The sequence below is a fragment of the Arachis duranensis genome, chromosome 9 (assembly GCF_000817695.3).
Source record: "Arachis duranensis cultivar V14167 chromosome 9, aradu.V14167.gnm2.J7QH, whole genome shotgun sequence".
Taxonomy (NCBI): Eukaryota; Viridiplantae; Streptophyta; class Magnoliopsida; order Fabales; family Fabaceae; genus Arachis; species Arachis duranensis.
The window spans coordinates 5,870,663-5,894,549 of record NC_029780.3 but is presented as its reverse complement, the minus strand read 5'-3'; the positions used below and the strand labels follow the sequence as shown (position 1 = coordinate 5,894,549).

At 40.1% G+C, this 23,887-nt stretch overlaps 4 protein-coding genes across 5 annotated transcripts in view; 3 read left to right on the top strand and 1 right to left on the bottom strand.

The window, feature by feature from the left end:
• LOC110275603 (disease resistance protein RPV1-like) overlaps positions 1-3,195 on the top strand; it is a 4,640-nt gene extending 1,445 nt beyond the window's left edge. Inside the window, 4 exon segments of the mRNA XM_052254155.1 lie at positions 477-609; positions 611-1,576; positions 1,681-1,989; positions 2,089-3,195. Coding sequence (XP_052110115.1) covers positions 477-609; positions 611-1,576; positions 1,681-1,989; positions 2,089-3,195 — 2,515 coding nt within the window.
• A 10,487-nt stretch (positions 3,196-13,682) lies between these two features.
• Positions 13,683-16,489, top strand: LOC107464283 (serine/threonine-protein phosphatase 7 long form homolog). Its single transcript, XM_016083210.1, has 3 exons — positions 13,683-13,751; positions 14,269-15,011; positions 15,097-16,489. The coding sequence occupies exons 1-3, from the start codon at positions 13,683-13,685 to the stop codon at positions 16,487-16,489; spliced, it is 2,205 nt and encodes a 734-aa protein (XP_015938696.1).
• Positions 16,490-16,897: 408 nt separating this feature from the next.
• Positions 16,898-19,387, bottom strand: LOC107464282 (uncharacterized). The gene has a single exon (XM_016083209.1). It carries the CDS (start codon positions 19,385-19,387, stop codon positions 16,898-16,900), a length of 2,490 nt encoding a protein of 829 aa, XP_015938695.1.
• Positions 19,388-21,575: 2,188 nt separating this feature from the next.
• LOC107464286 (disease resistance protein RPV1) overlaps positions 21,576-23,887 on the top strand; it is a 44,765-nt gene continuing 42,453 nt past the window's right edge. For both annotated transcript variants that reach the window (XM_052254728.1, XM_052254729.1), the window contains exon 1: positions 21,576-22,199. In XM_052254728.1, the coding sequence (XP_052110688.1) occupies positions 21,709-22,199 (491 nt within the window). In that variant the 5' untranslated portion in view covers positions 21,576-21,708. The remainder of the gene's footprint in view (positions 22,200-23,887) is intronic.

The following is a 23,887-nucleotide window of genomic DNA, read 5'->3' as shown; positions in this document are numbered from 1 at the left end:
TCAAAATTAAAAAGAAGAGAAGGGTTAGGATTTAGAATTCTTAATATATATATATAAAATAGGAATATTGTAGTCATTTTTTATAAAAAATATTAATTTAGACTGATTCAAAATTTGGTTTATCGATTTTTTAGTTAAATTGATTTGTCCGGCTTAATTTTAACAAAAATACTATGATTTAATTGATTATATGTGTTAAATTTTAATGATTAAACAATATCTTTAAAAAAAGGTGTTTTAAGTATTTTTACGTAAATGACTTCTTTTTTTAATTATCTCCCGGTCTTGGATTTGTATTCATTTAAGAGGAGTGCTAGGAGACAGTAAGTTTTGTAATTTGTAGCCATTAATTATTCCTTACTAGTGTTTTTAATAGTGTGAGATTTCATTCAATAGTATAAAATTACTCACTTTTCTTTTGATGGTTAAGTGCTAACCAAATTTTAATAATTTTGGGTTACATTTAAACATGTTAGGACTGAATCTGATCTTATTGAAGACATAATCCAAATGATTGTCCTGAAATTGGACCACAAACATACAAGTGAACTCAGAAGCCCTTTCATATATGACCAAAACTATGCATGCATTGAATCTGTACTGACTCACTCAAGGGGTATATATTAAAACCATTGGGATTTGGGGCATGGGCGGCATTGGAAAAACCACTATTGCGGCTGCCATTTTTCAAGAGTTCTCTCCCAAGTACCAAGGTAGTTGTTTCTTGGCCAATGTAAGAGAAGAATCTTCAAGGCATGGCCTCAACTACATTTTCAATAGACTTCTTTCTGAGTTGCTGCACGAACATGTTCATATTACCACTCCAAAGATTGTGTCTTCTGCTATACTCCGTAGATTGAGGCGTAAGAAAGTTTTCATTGTACTAGATGATGTGAATACTTCTGAGCTTCTAGAAAATTTGCTTGGAGTGGGACAAGATTATCTTGGAGTTGGTAGCAAAGTTATTGTTACCACCAGAGATAAGCATGTTCTTCTGAGTAGATCAGTTGATCATATCCATGAAGTCACAGAAATGAATGATGGGAACTCTATCAAACTCTTTAGCTTGAATGCCTTCAATAGAACCCATCCTCCTGAAAATGAATACTGGGAGCTATCAAAAAGGGCACTTGCTTATGCCAGAGGAAATCCTTTAGCTTTGAAAGTTTTGGGGTCATTTCTTCATTCCAAAACTGAAAAGGAATGGGACAATGCATTGATAAAACTAAAGAGGATTCCTAATGCAGATATTCAGAAAGTGTTGAGGTTGAGTTTCAATGAATTGGATGATACAGAGAAAGATATATTCCTAGATATTGCATGCTTTTTCAAAAGGCAAGAGAAAGAAAAAGTGCAAATGATATTAAACGAGTGTGGTTTCTACGCAGATATTGGAATAAGAAACCTTTTAGACAAGGCTCTTATATCAATAGCTACAAATCAAAGCATACAAATGCATGACTTGATACAGGAAATGGGTCACAAAATTGTGTGCGAAGAATCTCTCAAGAACCCTGGAAAGCGGAGCAGAGTGTGGCAACCAGATGAAGTTTGCGACATATTAAAAAATGATAAAGTAAGAGAATAACACTTTAACAAAACACATCTTTTTTTATTTAAAATATAGTTTATATAATAAAAATTTACTCTAGTTTTAATTATATTATATTTATTTTTCAGGGATCCACTACTATTGAAACTATATACTTGGATTTGACTCGGCAGACAGAAATATGTATAAGCTCCAATGCATTTAGAAAGATGCCAAACCTAAGGTTACTGGCTTTTGCTAGCAACAATGGTTATGGACAAAAGAGAGTTGATTATATATTGAGTCTTCCAACAAATCTGGAGTTGCCTAATAACTTGAGATATATCCAATGGGATGGATGTCCATTAAAATCTCTGTCAACCACTTCTTGGCCTAGCAAGCTTGTTGAACTCTCCATGCCATACAGTGATGTTGAAAATCTTTGGGATGGGCCACAGGTAATTTTTTTTTCCCTTCTAAATTTATCCCTTACAAGGATATAAGTTTAAGAAAGGAAATGAATATTAACTTGCTTAATTCATTGTATGTCACTGCAGAATTTTCCAAGTTTGGAGAAAATATATTTGAATGGCTCGAAACAAATGATAGAATGTCCAGATTTCTCAGGTGCCCCAAATCTAAATTCAATATGGCTGAATGCATGTGAAAGCTTGATTCAAGTTCATCCTTCTATTTTCTCCCTTCCAAAACTTGACTATTTAGCTGTGCACGGATGCAAAAAACTTAAGAGCCTTTCCAGCAACAATTTTTCATCGTTTCTTCGCGCAGTGGTTGCCTACGATTGCCCAAATCTGGAAGAATTCTCAATCCCAATTTCAACAAATCAGTCCAATATTCATGTCCATTTGAGGTCAACTTCCTTGAAACAACTACCATCATCAATTGTGCATCTTAAAGATCTTACAAACTTCTCATTTCCAATAAGTGATCTCCTTATGGATCTTCCTAAAAAGTACACCAATCAAATCATGCTTTCAGACCCTAATAATCATGCATGTGACTCAGTGGCCACCTTACGTTCAATCCTACCTAGCTCTATCTTCCGTTATCTAAAACAACTGAAATTTGATGGATGCCAAAGTTTAACCGAACTCCCAGATAGCATTTCTTTGTTATCATCATTGTTGTTCATAATCCTGCATAACACTAATATCATGACCTTTCCAGAAAGCATTAAAACTCTTCCACGGCTCAAGATTGTTGTGATCTGTCATTGTGAAAGGTTACAACTTTTGCCAGCGCTTCCACCTTCCGTTCATGACTTCAAGGCCTGGGACTGCAAATCTTTGAGGACAGTGTCAAGTTCCACAGAACAACTACAGAGACAGCACGGTACTACTTTTATGTTCCTAAACTGCGTGAAGTTGGATGAAGAGTCCTACTTTACCATTTTGAAAGATGCCATTATTAGGATGGAAATTAGGGCTAAAGCACAACAACTATCACCAAGATTAGAAGAAAACAGAATTGAAGGATGCACTGTTGTTGATGATGGTGATGGTTATGTCAGTGAGTGTTCCTGCCTGGTTATGGCCGAGCTATTCTTCGTCTTTAAGGGTTGGTCGGCCGAGCTATACTTCGTTCCGAAGAAGGAGTGTCCCGACCTAGGGAGTGGATCACAATGCACCTTGATCACCAAATGAAACGAGAGGGGGAGCACCTGCAAAAAGCACTCCGACGCTCAAGTCAGTTAATGAGAATTATCGAAAGAGTTTTTTAGTTTGGAACAATGATCTACCTTTTCAACTCGGACTGTTCCCTTTTATAATTCGGAGATGATAATCGACCGTTTTCTCATAAATTGATTGTTCTGCCGTAACCGACCAAAGTCGTTTAATACCATTAAATCGGTGATGTTAATACATCGGTTACGAATAGGTTTGCCGAGCTATAACTCATAACGGTCATATCACAGCCCCCAAGCTTAACCTGAGCTTTGAATGAGGTAGGTTGAGCTTTCATTTAGACCGAGTTATAGTTCGGTATGAGGGGCCCCCAGGTCAACTTGACTCATTACTTGAAATAATACTCTGCTTGGTTTTGTTTTTGTTGTTTAAGGGAAATGTAAGTTTTGATAAAGTAAAATAAGAAGGAATAGTTTGATGACAGATATTAATGAATGTACCGTTTCCCAAAGTGGGTTCAACTTCCTAAGTAGACTTTGAACCGTTCGAAGTGGGCTTCTAAACGGATGGCTGTCACTTCAATCTGGGACTTGAAAGGGCTTTATTAATCAAACATTTATTCAAGCTACATCTTTGCGAAACAAAGGCTTGGCGTTTTAACTGTTGCTGTTCGAAAAGTTTTTAGGATGAGCACAAGAGGTTAGTTACGGCATTCTTTTTCCTCTTTTGCTTTTCCATTTTCTGATTTGTGAGAGAAAGAACAATGGGTGAGAAGAAGGCGAAAGCTTTATTTAAGGTTGAGGATGATGGGTCGTACGGGTGGGTTGATGCTGATGTGAAGATAAGAGCTTCCCTTTTTGTTGACAAGGAAAGTGTGGAGAGTGTTAATCTGTCAAGGATAGTGAGGCCTGGTTTTCATATCAAACTAATGCCATGCAGTCGTATGGATCGTGTATTTCATAGGAAAAAGGATTTGGAAGATTTTTTTATGTATAGCTGCGTTCTTGAAGAATTATCTGTTAGGTTGCCGTTTACTCAGTTCGAATGTGCTGTTTTAAAGCAAATGAATTGTGCACCGTCCCAAGTTCACCCTAATGGGTGGGCGTTTTTGAAATGTTTTCAAATTCTGATGGAATTTCTGGGGATTGTTCCTGAATTGGAATTGTTTTTCTCACTTTTTCAAGCTAAGGGTGTTTGGAAAGGCGTTTGGGTTAACCTGAACAGTACCCCCGGATTTTCTGTTTTTAAACTTTATAAATCCTCTTTCAAAGACTTTAAGGAAATGTTTATTAAGGTAAAATCTGCAGAAGAGGAATTTCCGTTTTATCTGGATGAAAATCTTGGGGAAAAATTTCCCCTTTACTGGTGCTGTCAGCCCAATCATATACTGGGTCCTGAGTTTATAACTCCTCGGAATGAATGTATACTAAGCTTTCTGATGGAAATGGTTAGTCAAGGTGGCCTAATATCTGTATCAGACTTGCTTCCATGGGAGGAAGATAGGGCCTCTGTATTAAATTATTTTGGTGAGATAGAACTGTTGTATGTTGTTTGGTTTTCCAAAGTGATACTTATCTGACTTTTTATCCTATAACCTTCCAGCTGGGAAGTTTCCTGGAGTTTCGGCTTCAACCCTAAGGGCGCGGTTTAAGATGAAGAACTTTGAAGGATCTTCATCGAACCTAGACAAAGTGGATGGCGAGGCCGAAGTTAATCAGCCGATGCCAAAGAAAAAGGGGCATTGTTTTCAAGAAGAGGAAGGTAGAGGAAGGGGACAACATGCTTCAGCTTAGTGAGTTGGAGAATTTTATGGTCAAGCAAGAGAAATTGCATTTTTTTGAAGAGGAGGGTGACGGGTCGTCCGTTTGGGACAAAAAATATCCCTTCAATGTAGTTGCTGATGAGGTCGTTCAATCTGTCTCGGACATTTCTCGTATTGAGGAGGTTGGGGATGTGGGTGTAGATCAGTTCATGCAGGTTAGCCGTTCATCATAATTACTATCAAGGTTGATATTTGAAAGTCGCAGGTTATGGGCTTTCGTTTGGCTAGCATAGGTCGAAGTCAGGAAAAAAGACATAGAAAAATGTTGCAGAGTTCTGTGGTAAGTGCCGAATTGAAAGAGCAGTTGGAATCTAAAAAAGCTGCTTTGACAAAAATGGAAAAAGAAGCTTCTGATGCCAGAGAAGAATTAAAGCTTGAAAAGGAAAAGTGTGAGAAGACTGCAGAGTTACTGAAAAAGAAAGAAAACGAAATTGCCAATATGGGAGAGCAGTTTGTTGAAATGGAGTTAAAGTTGGCACAGATGAAAACTAACCGTGAAGCTGAGATCCTTGATGCTTTTGCCGAGGGTTTCGAACGTGCCCTTATCCAAGCAAAGTTTCTTTGCCCTGATGGAGATTTTGCGGCTATGGACCCGAGCAAGATTGTTCGGGATGGGAATTTGGTCGATGATGAAGAAGTTCCAGAAGAAAAGGGTGATAACTTGGCGGATTGATGATGTGTGACTGCGCGTTTGATGCTTTTTTTAATACCATTAGATCTGTGAAATGGCATTTCAAAGTTTAAGATCAACTTTTTGGCTGTATGAACAACTTCTGTTTTTATTTTGAGTGGGGCAGTATGGGTCCCCTTTTAAGATCTGTTAAAATTTGTTTTGTAACTGATGCATTTCTGATAAGTTTAGGATATATTTGCCTTATCTGTATCCCTCTGTTTAGGGTCTGATTACTGATATGGAATCATCAGTTCGGTTTGCACACCTATTATTGGCGTGGTTTTGAGTTTAAACAGGAATTGTTTATTGTGGTAAGCAGTAAGCTTTATGTTAGTATAGAATATATTGACTAAAAATAACTTTCATTTGTATGTATGACCTTTACAAATTGAACTAAGGTCGCTAGCCTCGTTAAAACCTCCTTGAGCAAAACCTAACTTTAGGAAAAAGAGTGCCAGCATTTCTAAGTGTTAACTATAATATTGTTTCAAGGAATTAACATTCCAAGTGCTAGGTAATACTGTACCATCTAATTGCTCTAGTCGATATGCTCCTTTGCCGAGCACCTGATGAATTCGGTATGGGCCTTCCCATGCGGCTGCGAGTTTGCCATGAGTGGGCGGTTTCCGCGCTTCCTCAGTTTTCCTTAATACCAGGTCTCCGACGTTAAAGGATCTTGGTTTCACCCTTTTACTGTGGCGTTTGCCTAATCGTTGCTGTAAAGCTTTGTGATGAACGGCTGCTATGGTCCGTACCTCTTCCACCAAATCAAGCTCGGCTCGCCGAGCATGCTCATGATCTTCTGCTTGTGTTCGGAATGAGCTTTGTGATACTTCAATTGGTATCATTGCTTCTGATCCGTAAACCAGACGAAATGGTGTTTCTTTAGTCGTTGAGTGTGGTGAGGTATTATAACCCCATAAAATTTCTGGAACAAGCTCAGCCCATAATCCTTTGGCGTCGTCCAGTTTCTTCCTTAAAGCTTGCAGGACGACCTTGTTTGCAGCCTCAGCTAAGCCGTTAGATTGAGGATGCTCCACCGAAGAGAAATGTTGTTTAATCTTTAAGTTCTGTAAAAAGTTCTTAAAATTATGGTCAGTAAACTGCCGACCATTGTCGGTTACAATGTGACGAGGCATACCAAATCTGCAAATTATCTTTTGCCAGACAAAAGAAATCATTTGAACGGATGTAATTCTAGCTAGAGGTTGAGCCTCAATCCATTTAGAAAAGTAATCAATTGCCACAACCAAATATTTTACCTGTCTTGGGGCTGTGGGAAAAGGTCCCAGTATATCTATTCCCCAATGATTAAAGGGCCAGCTTACCGTTGATTGATGTAAATCTTCGGCGGGGATGTTTATGTTCGGGGCATGTTTTTGGCAGCGGTCGCAAGTTCGGACCTTTTTCCGACTGTCCTCCCATATGGTCGGCCAATAAAAACCAGCACGAAGAATCTTTTGTGCTAGACTTCTGGCTCCTGAGTGTATTCCACAAATGCCTTCATGGACCTCGGCTAAGGCTAGGTCGGCCTCTGTCCTGTCTAAGCATTTCAATAATGGTCGGGAGTAGCCCCGCCTATACAACAGGTTATTTAATAATGTAAAGAGTGATGCCTGTCGTTTGAACTTTTTTACATCTTGTATTTCTTGTGGGACTTCTCCACTTTTAAGATATTGAATGTATGGTTTTTGCCAACCGACTTCCTGTTCTATATGAGAAATGCTAGGGATGTCTATGCTCGGCTCGTGGAGGGTGGATTGTAGTAATGAGGCAGTGTGTGATTGAGTGGAAGCAAGCTTTGATAATATGTCTGCCCTATGATTTTGATCTCGTGCTATATGATAAATTTCAATTTTTGAGAAACGATCCATGAGATTTTTGACAAGGATTACGTATTTTGATAAAACTGGATCTTTTGTTTGGAAACTTTGATTTACTTGTTGAACAACTAATAGAGAATCACAATAAACTTTTAAATTAACAATATGTAGCTCTATTGCTAACCTGAGCCCCGCGAGTAGGGCTTCATACTCGGCTTGATTGTTGCTGGCCTTGAATGAAAATCGCAGAGAGTGTTCAATAGCGACGCCCTCGGCATTTTCCAAGAGTATTCCTGCCCCAGATCCGTGGGGGTTAGAGGCCCCATCAACAAATAATATCCAACCTGCATCCTCTATGTCTGTGTTTGTTCCTGTGAGCTCGACCACAAAGTCGGCCAGGTATTGTGATTTGACAGATCCTCTAGGTTGATATTGAATATCAAATTCGGACAGTTCGATGGACCATCTAATCAATCTCCCGGCAAGCTCGGGTTTGGCGAGTATTTGGCGCAGGGGTTGAGAAGTTCTGACGTAAATTGTATGACTCTGAAAGTAGGGGCGGAGTCGTCTTGCAGAAAAAACAAGTGCATAGGCGAGCTTTTCTAACCTCGGATAGCGAAGCTCAGCATTCTGCAATGATTTGCTTACAAAATAAACTGGTTGCTGTGTTTTTTCTTTTTCTGCAACAAGAACAGGGCTAACCGCTATATCAGTAACCGACAAATATAAATACAATGGTTTACCAATGTCAGGTTTTTGCAAAACAGGTGGTTTAGAAAGAAATTGTTTTAAACTTTGAAATGCCATTTCACAGTTTTCATCCCATTGGAACTTTGTGTTTTTTCGTAAACATCGAAAAAAGTTGAAGGACTTGGTCGCCAAGCATGATAGAAATCTGGAGAGAGCCGCCAGCCTCCCTGTTAGTCGTTGAACCTCTTTAATGTTTGTTGGACTATTCATATCAAGGATCACCTGACATTTTTCAGGATTGGCTTCAATTCCTCGGCTAGTAAGCATGAAACCGAGGAATTTCCCTCCGATCACACCAAAAGCACATTTTTCCGGGTTGAGCCTCATATTATAAGCTCGGATTTGGCCGAATATTTCTTCAAGGTCATCAATATGGGAATGGCCGACCTTTGTTTTGGCGACCATGTCATCGACATACACCTCAATATTTCGACCTATCTGTTTCTCGAAGACCCTATTCATCAGTCTTTGATATGTTGCACCTGCATTCTTTAAACCAAAAGGCATGACATTGTAACAGTAATTACCATATTCAGTAATAAAGGCCGTTTTTTCTTGGTCTGATGGGTGCATAAGGATCTGGTTGTAACCAGAGTATGCATCCATGAAACTCAAGGTGCCGTAACCACAAGAGTTGTATACTAAAGTATCGATAGAAGGCAGGGGGTAAGCATCTTTAGGACATGCTTTATTTAAATTAGTAAAGTCGACGCACATGCGCCATTTACCGTTATTTTTCTTTACCATGACGACGTTGGCCAGCCAAGTTGTAAACCTGATTTCCCGGATGAAATTTGCATCGATGAGCTTCTTGGCTTCAACCATGGATGCCATTCTTTTCTCGGCCCCGAGATTTCTTTTTTTCTGGGAGATTGGTCGAGCTGCTGGGTTTATTGCCAATTTGTGAGTAATAATGGATGGATCAATGCCTGGCATGTCTCCAGATGTCCAAGCAAAAAGATCGGCGTTCTTCTGCAAAAAATGGATGAGCTTCTCCCGCTCTTTGTCTTTTACCGAGGTTCCTATGAAAGTGTATTTCGTTGGGTCATCGGTTAGCATAATCTTTGTTAGCTCTTCATTTGGTAAAGGACGATCTTGAAAGTCGGCTCTAGGATCAAGCTCGGCTAATGTTGGTTGTTCGGAAGTGATGGAGTTTATACGTCGTTCGCAGCCTCTTTTGATGGGTTTTAGGCTTGTATTGTAACAATGCCGAGCTTCTTGCAAGTCACCATGAATTGTGGCTATAAGGTTGTCCTGCACAGGAAACTTGACACAGAGATGAACAGTTGATACAATTGCAGTAAATCTATTTAAAAAAGGTCTTCCTAAGATGAGATTATAGGGACTGAAACAGTCTACAACAAGATATTGGATGTCATGTGTTTTAGATAAAGGCTGCTCACCGAGTGTGGTTTGTAACCACACTGAACCCATCACCGGAACGCGTTCTCCGGAAAATCCGACCAAGTCACCTGCGGATGGCTGCAAAATATTAGTACTTAATTTCATTTTTTCAAATGTTGTAAAGAAAAGCACGTCAGCACTGCTGCCTGGATCTAGCAGCACTTTCCGAACTATTAAGTCACCCAACTGAAGGGAGATGACGACAGGGTCATCAAGGTTGGTATCCTTGCAATTAAAGTCAGTTGGGCAAAATGTCATCTCTGGAATCTCCAACACTGACTGGGGATTGTTGGTGGTATCTCCCAGTGCTAGCATGGCCCTGTATGTTCGTTTTCTTGCCGAACTTGTTTGTCCACCTCCGGCGTAGCCGCCCGAGATGCAATTAATTATACCCCTAGGCTGGGCCGGCGCCTTTTCTTTATCCTTTGACGATGATGATGGACCTCCAGGAGGTGGGTCTGAAATGGAAGCCGATCTTTTTTGCATGTGGCCTGAGATATACTTATCAAGATGTCCTTGTCTTTCCAAACGTTCTAAAAGGTCTTTGGCGATCACGCACTCGTCGGTTGTGTGACCATACTTCTGATGGAATGTGCAGTATTTGGATTTGTCTACATTCTTCGGCTCGGGATAACTGCCAGCTTTGCGAGGGGGTTTGATCAGCTTGGAATTCAGGATTTCCTTAATAATATCATCTCTTTTTGTGTTAAACTGAGTGTAGGTTTCATAGCGAGGGGTTGGTCTGAAAGTCTTCTTATTGTCCCGAGGCTTATCATCTTCCTTAATAGCTACCGACTTTTCCGCTTTGCGAGCTTGACGAAGCTCTTCAATGTCTATTTGCCCTTTTGCTTTTTCGCGAAACTCGGCCAAAGTCTTCGGCTTGGCCACTGCAATGGCTTCTTGAAACTTTCCTGGTCGAAGGCCGCTTTTGATGGCGTGAAGATGAACTTCTGGATAAAGCTCGGGTATGCGCATGGCTATCTTTGTAAAACGGGTGATGTAGTCTTTCAGACTTTCCTGAGGACCTTGCTTTACCGTCGTTAGGTAGTCGGAATCATGCAGATATATTGCTGATGCTGCGAAATGATCTTCAAATTGCTTTGCTAACTCCTGGAAACGTGAAATTGAATCTGCAGGCAAAGAGCAAAACCAGTCAAGTGCAGGACCATCCAAAAAAGAGGGAAAACAACGACATAGAATAGGATCGGATGCACCATTGACGATCATGATAGATCGGAACTTTTTGATGTGCTGTTTTGGATCGCCTAAACCATCATATGGATTTAAAGTCGTCGGCAGCGTAAATTGCCGGGGTAATTGAAAATTCATGATATCAGCTGTGAAAGGTCCTGCCGAGTTATCAGGCTCCTCTTCCTCGTCTTTTAGTGAGGCTTCATTGTTTTGAGGATCCCTTCCGTTATCATCCTGTGGAGTCTCCGAAACATGTGTCGGCTGAGATTGATTCTCGTCATTGGCGTTTCCTCCATGACGGTTGTCATTGTGCTCGAGTCGAGCGTTGGCTATTTGCTGAATTTGCTGCTGCATTCTTTGATTTTCTTCAGCCATACGTTGATTTGCCTCTGCCATGCGCTGATTCGCCTGCTGAAGCTCGGTTACCATCCGAAGTAGTTCGGACGGAGTAGGGGGAGGTGCATCAGCCATTCACAGACGATAGGGTATTCGGGACCTGTCAAGGAAAGTGTTATAAGCTCGGCCCCACGGTGGGCGCCAAATGTTCCTGCCTGGTTATGACCGAGCTATTCTTCGTCTTTAAGGGTTGGTCGGCCGAGCTATACTTCGTTCCGAAGAAGGAGTGTCCCGACCTAGGGAGTGGATCACAATGCACCTTGATCACCAAATGAAACGAGAGGGGGAGCACCTGCAAAAAGCACTCCGACGCTCAAGTCAGTTAATGAGAATTATCGAAAGAGTTTTTTAGTTTGGAACAATGATCTACCTTTTCAACTCGGACTGTTCCCTTTTATAATTCGGAGATGATAATCGACCGTTTTCTCATAAATTGATTGTTCTGCCGTAACCGACCAAAGTCGTTTAATACCATTAAATCGGTGATGTTAATACATCGGTTACGAATAGGTTTGCCGAGCTATAACTCATAACGGTCATATCAGTGAGCATAATCCTAATGTTGGCAAGGTTTGTTATTTCTTGCCAGTTAGAGGCAGGAAACTTGATGACTTGTTCCATCATTGCTCTTCACAAAATTCCATTAGCATTCAACTGCCACTAAGTTCCAATTTCTTTGGTTTCATATTTTACTTGGTTGTTCCTCCAATACAACCATGTAACATGGGTGAAGTATTTGAAATTAGGTTTGGATTTGAATGTTACTTGGAAACAAGTTGGGGTCAAAGGACCCATATAGCAAGTTCGTCATCAATAGAATGGCACTGTGACTTTAGGCCTGGACTTGAGATGAATGTGTTGTCAGATCATGTGTTACTGTGGTATGATTCACAATGCTGTAAGCAGATAATGGAAATAATAGGAGGAAGAAATGTCATTGATGATGACAAGAATGCGAATCTGGCAGTTACGTTCTTTGCTTGCCTACCAAACAAGGAGGAAGTGGCTATAAAAACATGTGGCATCCGTTGGATATACACAAATATGGAGAAGGAATCAAGAGGCTGTAGATTCAAGAGAAGTAGGGAAGTTTTTGAGTCAGAAGCCATTGCATCTCCAAATAAAGAAAATGGCTTGAAATTCGATGATCAAGGGATAGAACTAGTTCCTCCAGCAAAGAAATTTAAGCAGAACGTTTTGGAAGCTTCCTCAACCCTTGAAGTTGAATCAATAGAAAACTTGAGGTAATCTTTCAATTAATAAACTGTTTATTACAATTGATTATTAAGCAATAATTAAGATTAATTTATGCATGGTCTAGCCAGATTTGTTAATAAATAATAATAATAATAATTTTCCTCTTTAAACAACAAAATGAACAGGGAAAAACTTGAACAACTTTTGCACATTCAACTTGATGGAGACTCATGTAATGCGGAGATCAAACTGGGGTACAATGTGTAAGGTAGGGGATGGGTAAGGTATCATGGGAGAAGGAGGAAACTGTGGCTGGTTTATGAATTACATGGATATCATATTGCTCCGGAATCCTGATGGCAATGTCGTTGGATGGTAACTTAAAGTCGAAAGACGTTCATACATCGTATGGAATTAATGAATATTGTGGTTGTTGCTTTCTTATATATGTTTCTTTGATTTTTGTGTTCTTCGGATTTATAGAGGGAAGGCTTAACGCTACTGTAGAGTATGTCCATTTTTCTTTGTACTTGTAGAATAAATAAATAATTTCAAGGCATGTAAATGAATGATTCAATGGTCTCTCTGTCGGTCTATCCTTTTCTCTTTTTACCATGTTGGTGAAATCTAAACCAACGGTTAGATGCAAGAAAAATTGTGTTCGCTTGCTATATATACTTATTATTATGTGAAAGTAAGTTAAAAAATTATTTTATAAATACAAAAGAGCTGCTAAATCAGTTATACTCATCACATATTTAATTTGCTTACATTTAATTTATAAGTGAAAACTCATATCCAATTAATTTTAGGACAATTTACTTAAATAAATAGAAATGGAGATTTCTTTACCCAAATGTGCAAAACTGTATATTGATACGTGTATGTGCAAAACTCGATTTATATGTAATCCGTGGCAACCCACCACGGTTTCTAAACATGCATAAACCGTGGAGAGTCACCACGGATTATGAACAAATTTTGGTGAGTGTAAACCGTGGTAGGTCACCATGGTTTACGTAGGAAAAATAGGAAGCATAAACCGTGGAGAGTCACCACGGTTTATAAACAAATTTTGCTGAACGTAAAACCCGGTAACCCACCGCGGTTTATGTGTTTGTATATATATAAATAATCCGCTGAAGGCAGGGACGGATTCATTTGAGAGATCAGGAAAAAAAGGAGGTTGTTTGTTGAGAGTAGTTGGGAAAAGTTTGGAGGTGTGAAGGAGGAGTGGGTGGTAGAGCCAATGGAGGATGAGGATCGCTTGTACCGACTTAATGGCATCGCTCACGTGGCAGGATATCTCGAGGAAGAGGTTAGTTACTATTGTTGTTATTATTATTGTTATTAAAATTAATTCTAATATAGCAATTGATATTATTAGCAATATTGTTAGTAAAAATATTTTATCATGTTTATTTTTATTGTGATTCTGGTTAATATTATTTACATAAATATTGATATTATTATGGTTATTGTCAATAAGAATGTGAGGCGTTTATTAATGTTGTCTACGTAAATGTTAATATTATTATCGGTATTGTTAATAATGCATATTTTGTTATGTTTATTTATCTTGTTAGTGTGGTTAATAGTATTTCTGTATAATTTTTTGTTATAAATATTAATATTTTAGTCAAAGATATTTTTATCTGTATTCATATTGTTAATTTGTTGTAATGAGTGCATAGTATTGTTAGCTTCACTATTTACTAGACATTAAGAGAAGCAATGAATTTAATGTGACGAGTCTAATAAATTATACGAAAATTATGTTTGGTGTTGTTTGTAATGGTGGTATGTTAAGGGATTTTGTTACCCACGTTTTGCAGCCTAGTAGGGTTATTACCGCCGTTAGGCAGCAGCAGAATATGCCCTTACATGACCGGATTATACCGTATCTGGAGACTGCGGGCTTGTATCATCTTGCTAGGCTAAACAGTCAGTGGTTCTGGGTTGATGAGGCTCTCCTTAGCGCATTTATTGAGCGGTGGCGTCCGGAGACCTACACATTCCATATGCCGTTTGGTGAGTGCACCAATACTTTACAGGATGTTGCGTATCAGCTGGGTTTGCCGATTGATGGTGCACCCGTTAGTGGGTGCTTGACTGAGTTTGAGAATCTGATGGAACACGGTAGACCAGCATGGGTGTGGTTTCGGGAGTTGTTCGGGGAGTTACCTCCACAGAGTAAAGTCAAGCAGATGACAGTGTGCTACACATGGTTTCACGAGAGGTTCCGGGTTCTCCCTGCAGATGCTACTGATGAGACCGTGCGTGTATACGCACGTGCTTATATCCTGATGTTGTTGTCGTCTCAGCTGTTTGCGGACAAGAATGCAAACAGGGTACACCTTCGCTGGTTGCCTTATCTGGCATCATTGGACGACTTGGGCAGATATAGCTGGGGCTCCGCTGCACTAGCCTGGTTGTATAGGTGTCTTTGTCGTGGTACAAACAGGAACGTCGTTAACTTGGCTGGGCCGCTACAGCTACTACAGTCTTGGATTTTCTGGAGGTTTCCCAGTCTGAGGCCCACTGGTTTTGACCGGTTCCGGTTTCCTCTTGCTTCCAGGTATAGTTTTAAAATTTCCGTTCATAAATTGTAAAAACTGCATGTGTTATGGTTTGTTTTGACATCATTTCAATTTAAATTGTAGGTGGGCCGAGTTTGTGCCGAGGAACGATGCAGGGGCACAGAGATTAGTTTCCGCACGCCTTGCACTGGATCGACTGCGTATCCACGATGTGAGTGATTTATTTGTTTGTGATAGTTGTACTAGTTTTTCTTACATGTCACTGCCTCATCAAACTCTTACTGTTTCTATGCAGTTTGTGTGGGAGCCTTATTCTTCTGCTGATGTTGTTGCTGTTATTCATCTGGAGATACTAGCTGACGAGCACCGACGGCTATGGACGGCCGTGACTAGCCTGATATATTTTGCTGCGATCGAGTGGCACCAGGTGGATAGGGTTCTACCCCAGTTCGGCGGTGTTCAGCATCTCCCAGATGTAGCTCTGAACATAGATTGGCTACATGCGAAGGATGGTAGGGGTGGGGACCGGTGGTTTCCTACATATTATCAGGAGTGGCACCAGCTTTGGGAGAATAGGCATCAGTCAGCCATATGGGTCGATCGAGTCCTCGACCCTGGTCCATCAGCAGATTACCTAGATTGGTGGTGCCGTGTGGCGCACAGGTTCCTATCCCCAGATGTAGCATTTCAGGATCCGAGGCCGGTTGTGTTGACTGAGGAGGCGCGTCACAGAGGGTCGTCCCAGGCACCTCCTAGAGTGCACGTTTATGACAGACCAGATAACAGACGAGTCGTTCGGCGTTGCCGTATAGGGACCCGGACCACCGATCGCGAGTGGAGGGAGTTTGCCGACCGTTTGGAGCAGGACGTTCCTGGAGCTGAGGCTGCGGATGCAGTGGACTACCGTGTTCCTCGACGTAGAGGCAGACGGCCACCTGCGCGGCCTGACCGTCGAGGTGCGCCTGATGGAGGACCTTTCGAGCAGGGGGACGGCACTTGTCACGTGCCCGCTGAGGATGTAGTTGGATCAGCATCAGGTATGGGTCAGCCGACGTTCGACGTGGGTTCTAGCTCTCAGCTGTTCGGGAACGTGAGCCCATATGGTTTTGCTGAGTTTACTACCGCGGCTGTGGGGATAGAGATTGCTGATCCTGTTACTGAGTCCGAGTTCTACAGAGACATAGCTGACATGCTTAGGGATGATGATGATACCCATTATAGGCCACAGATGCCTGAGGAGCATGCCCAGTTTAGTGCCCAGCAGCCACAGAGTCACGATGTTCAGCCTCAGTTAGCAGTTGACCTCAACGAGCCGGCAGTATCGCCGTCAGACCCATGGTTTGCGTTAGGAGGGACACCTGCCTCTGCTTTCAACGCGGTTCCCGCACACCCCACAGCACCAGCGGCAGATCACAGACCTAGGCGGGTGAGGCGTCCTCCTTTGTGTGGCACCGGAGGTCACTTGCTTAGCCAGTTCGACGATGATGACAGTGACACCATTGAGAATTCTGATTAGTTATGTTATATGTTCCTGTCCGGTAGGGACTTTGTTAGTTTACGTTTATTGATCATGCTAGTTAGTTTATGTATTGAGCATGGTTGTTAGTTTATGTATTAGGCATGCTAGTTAGTATTTATGGCTTTCAGACTTATGTTAAATATTATTTATCTTTTGACCGAGTAGTTTAACCGGCTTCAGATTATTTGATGTGTTCCTGTATGGTTTATATTATAATGCACAGTATGAAAGAAGTCTAAAATGGAATAATGAAACACGTAAAATAACAGGAGTTTATTCATCTGAAATTTTTGTTTTGATGAAACATGCTCACAGTCACATACTTAACCAACGATACATTACTAACATTATCTAGACCATGAAACAACTGATACAGCATACAAGGGGGGTTACTCGACATGAGATCTACGCATCCCCTCCACCACTTTGTCTTCGTTGGTGACAGTTCCTTCGCGTATGCCCAGGCTGACAGCATAGCCCACAACGCTTCGGCTGACTCTCTTGAGACTGATCCATGCTTCCACGGATCCTAGTTGCCTTCGGACGACCTTCCTTTGCACGCCGCATATTAGGGTCAGGAATGATGGTTGGCCCAGCATATGGAGGCCATAGTCCTTCAGGGATAGGTGGGAGAAACCCATGCTTGTAAACGTTGAACACCTCACTCATGCGATACACTTCGTGAACATATGACGCCCAGTTAAGCCGGGAGTAGGCGCAACACGCAATGGCGTGGCAATAAGGATAATGCAGCGCCTGGAAATGGCCACAGTCGCATCGGTGATCTTTAAGGGAAACTCTATAGCTACCAAGCGAGAATGTCCCCGTTGGTGTTGTCTCAGCGACGGTGTACTCGGACTGATGCCTGTCGTATAATGTCACAGTGAAGCACCTAGAATCTCTTAGGTTCCGATCAATAGCCTTGACCAAAGCCTGACAGAATTCATGGCCAGATCCGAGTTGTGCCTCTGCTGTCTGTCCCCGTACCACAAATAGCTGAGCAAGCCTTCCGTATGTTGACTTAACCAACGATGTAACCGGCAGGTTGCGAGTTCCCTTTAGCACGGAGTTGACACATTCACTGATGTTTGTAGTCATGTGCCCGAACCGTCGACCAGCATCCTCATGTTGGGTCCATTTGTCATACTCCATACGGTTGGCCCAGTCACACATTGCTGGATTCTCAGTACGCATGATGTCGAACCAGTAGTAAAACTCTGCCTCAGTCTTGGCGTAGGCAGCATTGACCAGCAACCGCCTTGAGTCCTTACCTTTGAACGTTAGGGCGAAATTCGCAGCTACGTGCCTTATACAGTAGGCCCGGAAAGCACGAGGAGGCAGCCATCCAGTCTCAGGTGTCTCAAGCGCTGCCTTGATCCCATTATGTCTGTCTGAGATAACAAGGATACCCTCCTGAGGAGTCACATGCTCTCGGAGATTGGACAAGAAGAATGACCACGACTCTGCATTTTCGCCCTCCACAAGGGCAAATGCTATCGGCAGGATGTTGGAGTTCCCGTCTTGAGCTATCGCCAGCAGCAGCGTCCCTCCATACTTCCCATACAAGTGGGTACCATCAATACTGACGAGGGGCTTGCAATGCCGGAATGCCTCGATACACGTTGGAAATGTCCAGAAAAGCCGGTGAAAGTACACCGCGGACTCATCAACCCCACCACCAATCTGAACAGGAGACGTCTTCAGCTCCGTGATTGTTCCCGGCATTGTCGCCTGGATCCCTAGCATCCAACGTGGCAACTCCGCGTAAGACTCTTCCCAATCTCCATATATTTGTGCCACTGCCTTCTGCTTAGCCATCCAAACCTTCCTATAACTAGGCCTGAAACCGTAATTAGCTTCTGTCGCTTGTTGAAGTACCTTTACCGTAACCGCAGCATCCACCCTAACCATAGAAAGAATCCTCGCACATATAACGTGATAATCCAGCTGACCGTGATCACTTGAAATAGAAGTTGCGAGGCACGTGTGTGGCCCGTTGTACCTCCTAACCTCCCAAGTCCCCTTTCGTGCACGAAGCGCTACACGAATCAACCAAGTACAACCCTTGCCGAATTCCTTGCATTTTTCATGATACTTCAAATGATCCGATTCGATGACTCTGTACTCAACACCTCGCCGGATGCTATAGTCCTTTACACTCAGCACAGCTTCATCTTTACTCTGGAATGACTGCCCAATCTCAAATTCTGAAGAAGATCTCCCCACTCTGTTACCACTGTCATTCTGTTGACCAAGAGCTTCCAAGTTTAGTGTGGAGAAGTGTGGAGAGTACTGATGAGAACCAGAACTTGAAGGCCGATGCTGCGCATGTGGATCGCCACCTATGTCATCGTCGCTGTCACCATCTATATGAATAGGCTCCTGGTCAGACTCATCGTCACGCATTGCATTCTCTACTTGATCAGGACCACCAAAGTCTTCGATATAAGGTACGAGCCCACCACCGGTGCCCACAACGTTGGGAGGCTCAATCACTGCTGCATTCTCCAAAGGTACAGAACCAACAACTTCCGTTCGGTCTAAATCAGCCGCAAAAGAAGGTGATTGAACCGGCGGAAGATACGGTCTTACCGCAGGCATCGAACTTGATGCACCACCCACGGAAGCTGGGCAAGGTACTGGAGCGGATGTCCCAGAACTATCGACACCAACCTCCAACTTCGTGAACAACTCATGGATTCTGATCTCCGGAAAACTCCTTACACAGTAGAACAGAACCCTAATATCTTCATCAGCCTTAACCGCAAAGGTTTCATACTGAACACCGGTCGAGACAACCGCCATGGGAATCTTGTAGAATAGTTTCTTCACCCACTTGCAACCCAACACGCCAAGCTTCTCCAAGATACTGTTCTTCAAATCTGACAAACTCATCGACGAACTGATAAAAATACTTAGTGGTTCTCTGTCGGTGAACTTCACACCTTGGCTTTTGCTTTTTTTTATTTTCCCAGAGCAATGCACCAGGGTAAGAAAACTCTCTTCCTCACTAGCCATTGTGACAATGATCTCTTATGAAGCTTGAATCACCCACATATATATAGACTTCCCGACATAGTAAACCGTGGAAACCTACCAGATTTTCTGCCCATTATTCTACATAAACCGTGGTAACCCACAGGGGTTTTACTTTCAGCAAAGTTTGCTCATAAACCGTGGTGACTCTCCACGGTTTATGCTTCCCATTTTTCCTACGTAAACCGTGGTGACCTACCACGGTTTACACTCACCAAAATTTGCTCATAATCCGTGGTGACTCTCCACGGTTTATGCATGTTTAGAAACCGTGGTGGGTTGCCACGGATTACATATAAATCGAGTTTTGCACATACACGTATCAAGATACAGTTTTGCACATTTAGGTAAACAAATCTCTCAAACTATTTATTTAAGTAAATTGCCCTTAATTTTATGTGAAGTTGATAATTGAAAATTATTAAATTATTTGATAGATTTAATTAAATTATTATTTAATAACTTTTAATTATCAACTTCACATTAAATTAACTATATGAGTTTTAACTTTAATTTATACATGTTTCTAATTTATACATGTTTCTTTATATAATTTTTTTAACAAAATAATTAGTTATTAAAATAATTAAACTTGTATATTATTAACAAAATAATTCATTTTTTCATGAACACAAAATATGTAATTTTATACTTTGAGGATATGTCGGCTGCTTTTTATATCTATTTGGCATGGTTGATTTTTGTTCAATATCATTTTTTAAATTTTAATGGATTTTTTTAAGATGTATTACTTTTGATTGGTTTGTGTTGATAAATGATAATTATAGCAAGTAAGTAATACAATCACAACTTTATTTTCACTTTGTACACAATTATCTTTTGTTCTCTGTCTTTCTTGCAACACAAGATTCCGAGTTCTCTCTAGTCTCAGCCCTCAGAACATCTTCTCTTTCCTTCAACTAAGTTCATAGTTTGTATTGTTAAGATTAATAGGCATTGCAATAGTCAAATCCAATACTGTCTAAGAGAAAGATCCATATTCAAAAGTGTATGTAGTTTCTACATTAAAATCTATTTTGAAGTTGCTTGGAAAGTAGCAGTTGGAAAAGTAAGAATAAATAATGGAATTAGAAAACGCGTATTAGTCCGACTTTGTAACTATTGACCAATTAATTTGCTAATTATCCATGCAATACAATTTGTTGATTCGTCGGAAGTTGTATTAGTGACAGTGACAACCGCGTTAGTTTTGGATTAACTATAATAAATGGACTAAAGAAAAGTATAGGTAACCAACATTTTTGAATAATGTGTGAATAATATGAATTAATATGGTTAAAATAATAAATTAATTTTAAATTTAATTAGTAACATTAAATTAGAATGTAATGTATTTTTATTTAATTAGTGATTATTCATATTATTCATTAAGATGATCATTATTTACCTAACACTTTCCATGGACTAAATGCAAAATTAGTGGTAATTGCTAATTGTTGAACGGACAAAATCATGCGTCAGATTATTAAGAACGTCGGGTTTAATAATTATAATGCAAACAATTAAATTTATTATTATTGTTATAATAAATTGATTTTATTCTAATTTATTAAAAAATAAATTATTAATTAATTTAATAAAAATATCCAATAATATTATGACACATATAAACGTCTTAAAAGAAAAGACATTTTTAGTGTCTTTATCGAAATGATCTCCTTAATTTTATGTTGCACTTGATGGTTAATTACCATATATACTTTCTACTTTCTTTACTTTTTTATTTTATGTAACAATAGGTATCATCAATGTTCGGTTATATATTTGTTCATACCCTGGCCCAATAGTAAAGGCCCAGGTCCAGACAAAAGGCCTAACTCCACGGATTGAGTCTCACCCGGTATCGACCTTGATAAAGATTGAATTTAAATATTTATTAATATATAAAATTATATTAAATTTTAAAATTTTGATAAGTATATATTAGCTCTTCTTTTAAATATTTTTAAAAATATTTTTGTATAAACTTTTTAATTTATTATAAAGAGCTTTACAGGCAAGACTTGATGAAGAGCTTAGACCAAGAGAGGGAAGCCACTGGGTAACTACTTGATGATGACGAGTGTTTCAAGTATAATTATATATACCTGAATAGAGGACCATTTCTTTCTCTAATTAACTCACTACATACGTAAATCCCGATTAACTGTGCTGAACATATGGCACTTTCCCTTGCTTCTTCTTCTTCTTCCTCACCTCTCACTGCTCGATATGATGTTTTTATCAGCTTCAGAGGCGAGGACACGCGTAACGGTTTTACCAGCCATCTTCATGCTGCTTTCCTCAGAAATCAGATCCAGACGTTCATAGATTATAGAATCCCGAAAGGAGGTGTCGTCTGGAACGAACTTGTTGAAGCCATCAGAGACTCAAAGTTGTTTGTTGTTATCTTCTCCGAAAACTATGCTTCCTCTAGCTGGTGCTTGAGAGAGCTGGTTGAGATCATGGAGTGCAAGAAAAAAAATGAACAAGTTATTGTGATTCCAGTGTTCTATAAAATAGAGCCCACACATGTTCGCAAGCAGAGTGGAAGTTACCGCAGAGCCTTTGATGAGCATGAGAGATCCTCCAACCGTAAACATGTGCAGCAATGGAGGACGGCACTCACTGAAGCTTCGGATCTCTCTGGCTTCACTTGCAATCACCACAGGTAAAGGGCCCTAACCTTCTTAAGTTTTAAAAATCAATAATAATATGGGGAGTTCTCGTAGCATTAGTTTTGGTCTCTAAGAATGACATAAATTTGACTTACAAATAAAATATTAACACATGGTATGATAAATCTAGACTATATATCCATTTTGGTCCTCAAAGAATTTTAGACTGGACACTTTAGTCTTTAACTAAAATTAATTACTTGATTGGTCCCTAACAATTAATTCTGTCAGTTACTTAGGTCCTTTACTCTGTTAACTCTAACGGAGGACAAAATAGTCCCTGACAACTCTAACAGAAGACAAAATGATCCCTGATCTCTTTTGTTCAGAAACGATACTGTTCTCTTCCAATTTCCATCATATCTCACATAATACTAGTAGTCTAACACTGTAACTTCAAACAACACAATACACACTCTATAAATTTAATGTTCACAAGAAAAAATCCTCAACTTGTTCTCAACCAATTCATACTCAAAAAACTAATGCCTATGTCTCCCAACTAGTTATCGTCTTCGTCTCTTCGATGGATCCCATGAATCTACACAACAAGTCTGATTTGTTAAGACCTGTCGTCGTCGTTGTCATCTCCTTCTTCCTCTGCCCTATCATCTCCATGACCACATTGTCCACCACTCCGATCGCTTCCTTCAACTTCTTTTCCGAACAATATTCAGTAATCGCTTCATTTTCCATATGAGCGGCAACGGTGACATTGCTCATTGTACTGATAGCTTGGATGCGAGGTCGAAACTGTCTGCTAACTTGGACTCTAGAAAAGAAGGAATGAAACACTCGGTGTCTATTTCAAATGAAAATTTGCATATAATGTTAAAGGAGAATCTTCTCATGATATCCTAATGTCCAACAATCTATATTGCTTGCCCGGAGAGTGGAGAAAGGCGTGCCCTTGGAGTAGTTGTGGAACTTGGTCTTGAGGATGCCGTGGACGTGACGGGGTTGAAGGTAATGTTATCGAAGACGTGGAAGTGGATGCTTTTGGTGGGTGAAGTGCGGAGGAAGTGGATGTACCAGTCACAAAGATTTAAGAAGTGTGTGGTTCATGACATGTTGAGGTAGGTGTAATACGTGTGACAATTACACCATAGCTTAATCCTGGAGCTAAAGAGGAGGAAGGAAAAGATGGAAAAGAAGACTGTGAAGGTGAAGAAGGAGAGTATGAATGTTAGGGTTATGCGAGATATGATAAAAATTGGGGAAGAACAGTGTCGTTTTCGAATAAAGGGGTCAGGGATAATTTTGTCCCTTATTAGAGTTGTCAGGGACCATTTTGTCCCCTGTTAGAATTGTTAGAGACTATTTTATCCTCCGTTAGAGTTAACGGAGTAAAAGACCTAAGTGACTGACGAAATTAATTGTTAGGGACCAATCGAGTAATTAATTTTAGTTAAGGACTAAAGTGTCCAGTTTAAAATTCTTTGAGGACCAAAATGAGTATATATTCATAAATCTATGACTAAAATAATTCTATCTTTCTTATATTTTTTATGATTATTTTTATTAAAATAATTTTTATAATTATTTTTATAATTATAAAGAATAATTTTAAAAAAATAACATTAAAATAATTCTTTAATTATATTTATAGTTATTATTTTATTATTTTATTTTTAAAAAATAAGTTTTTATCATTATTTTACTAAAATAAGTTTTATAATTA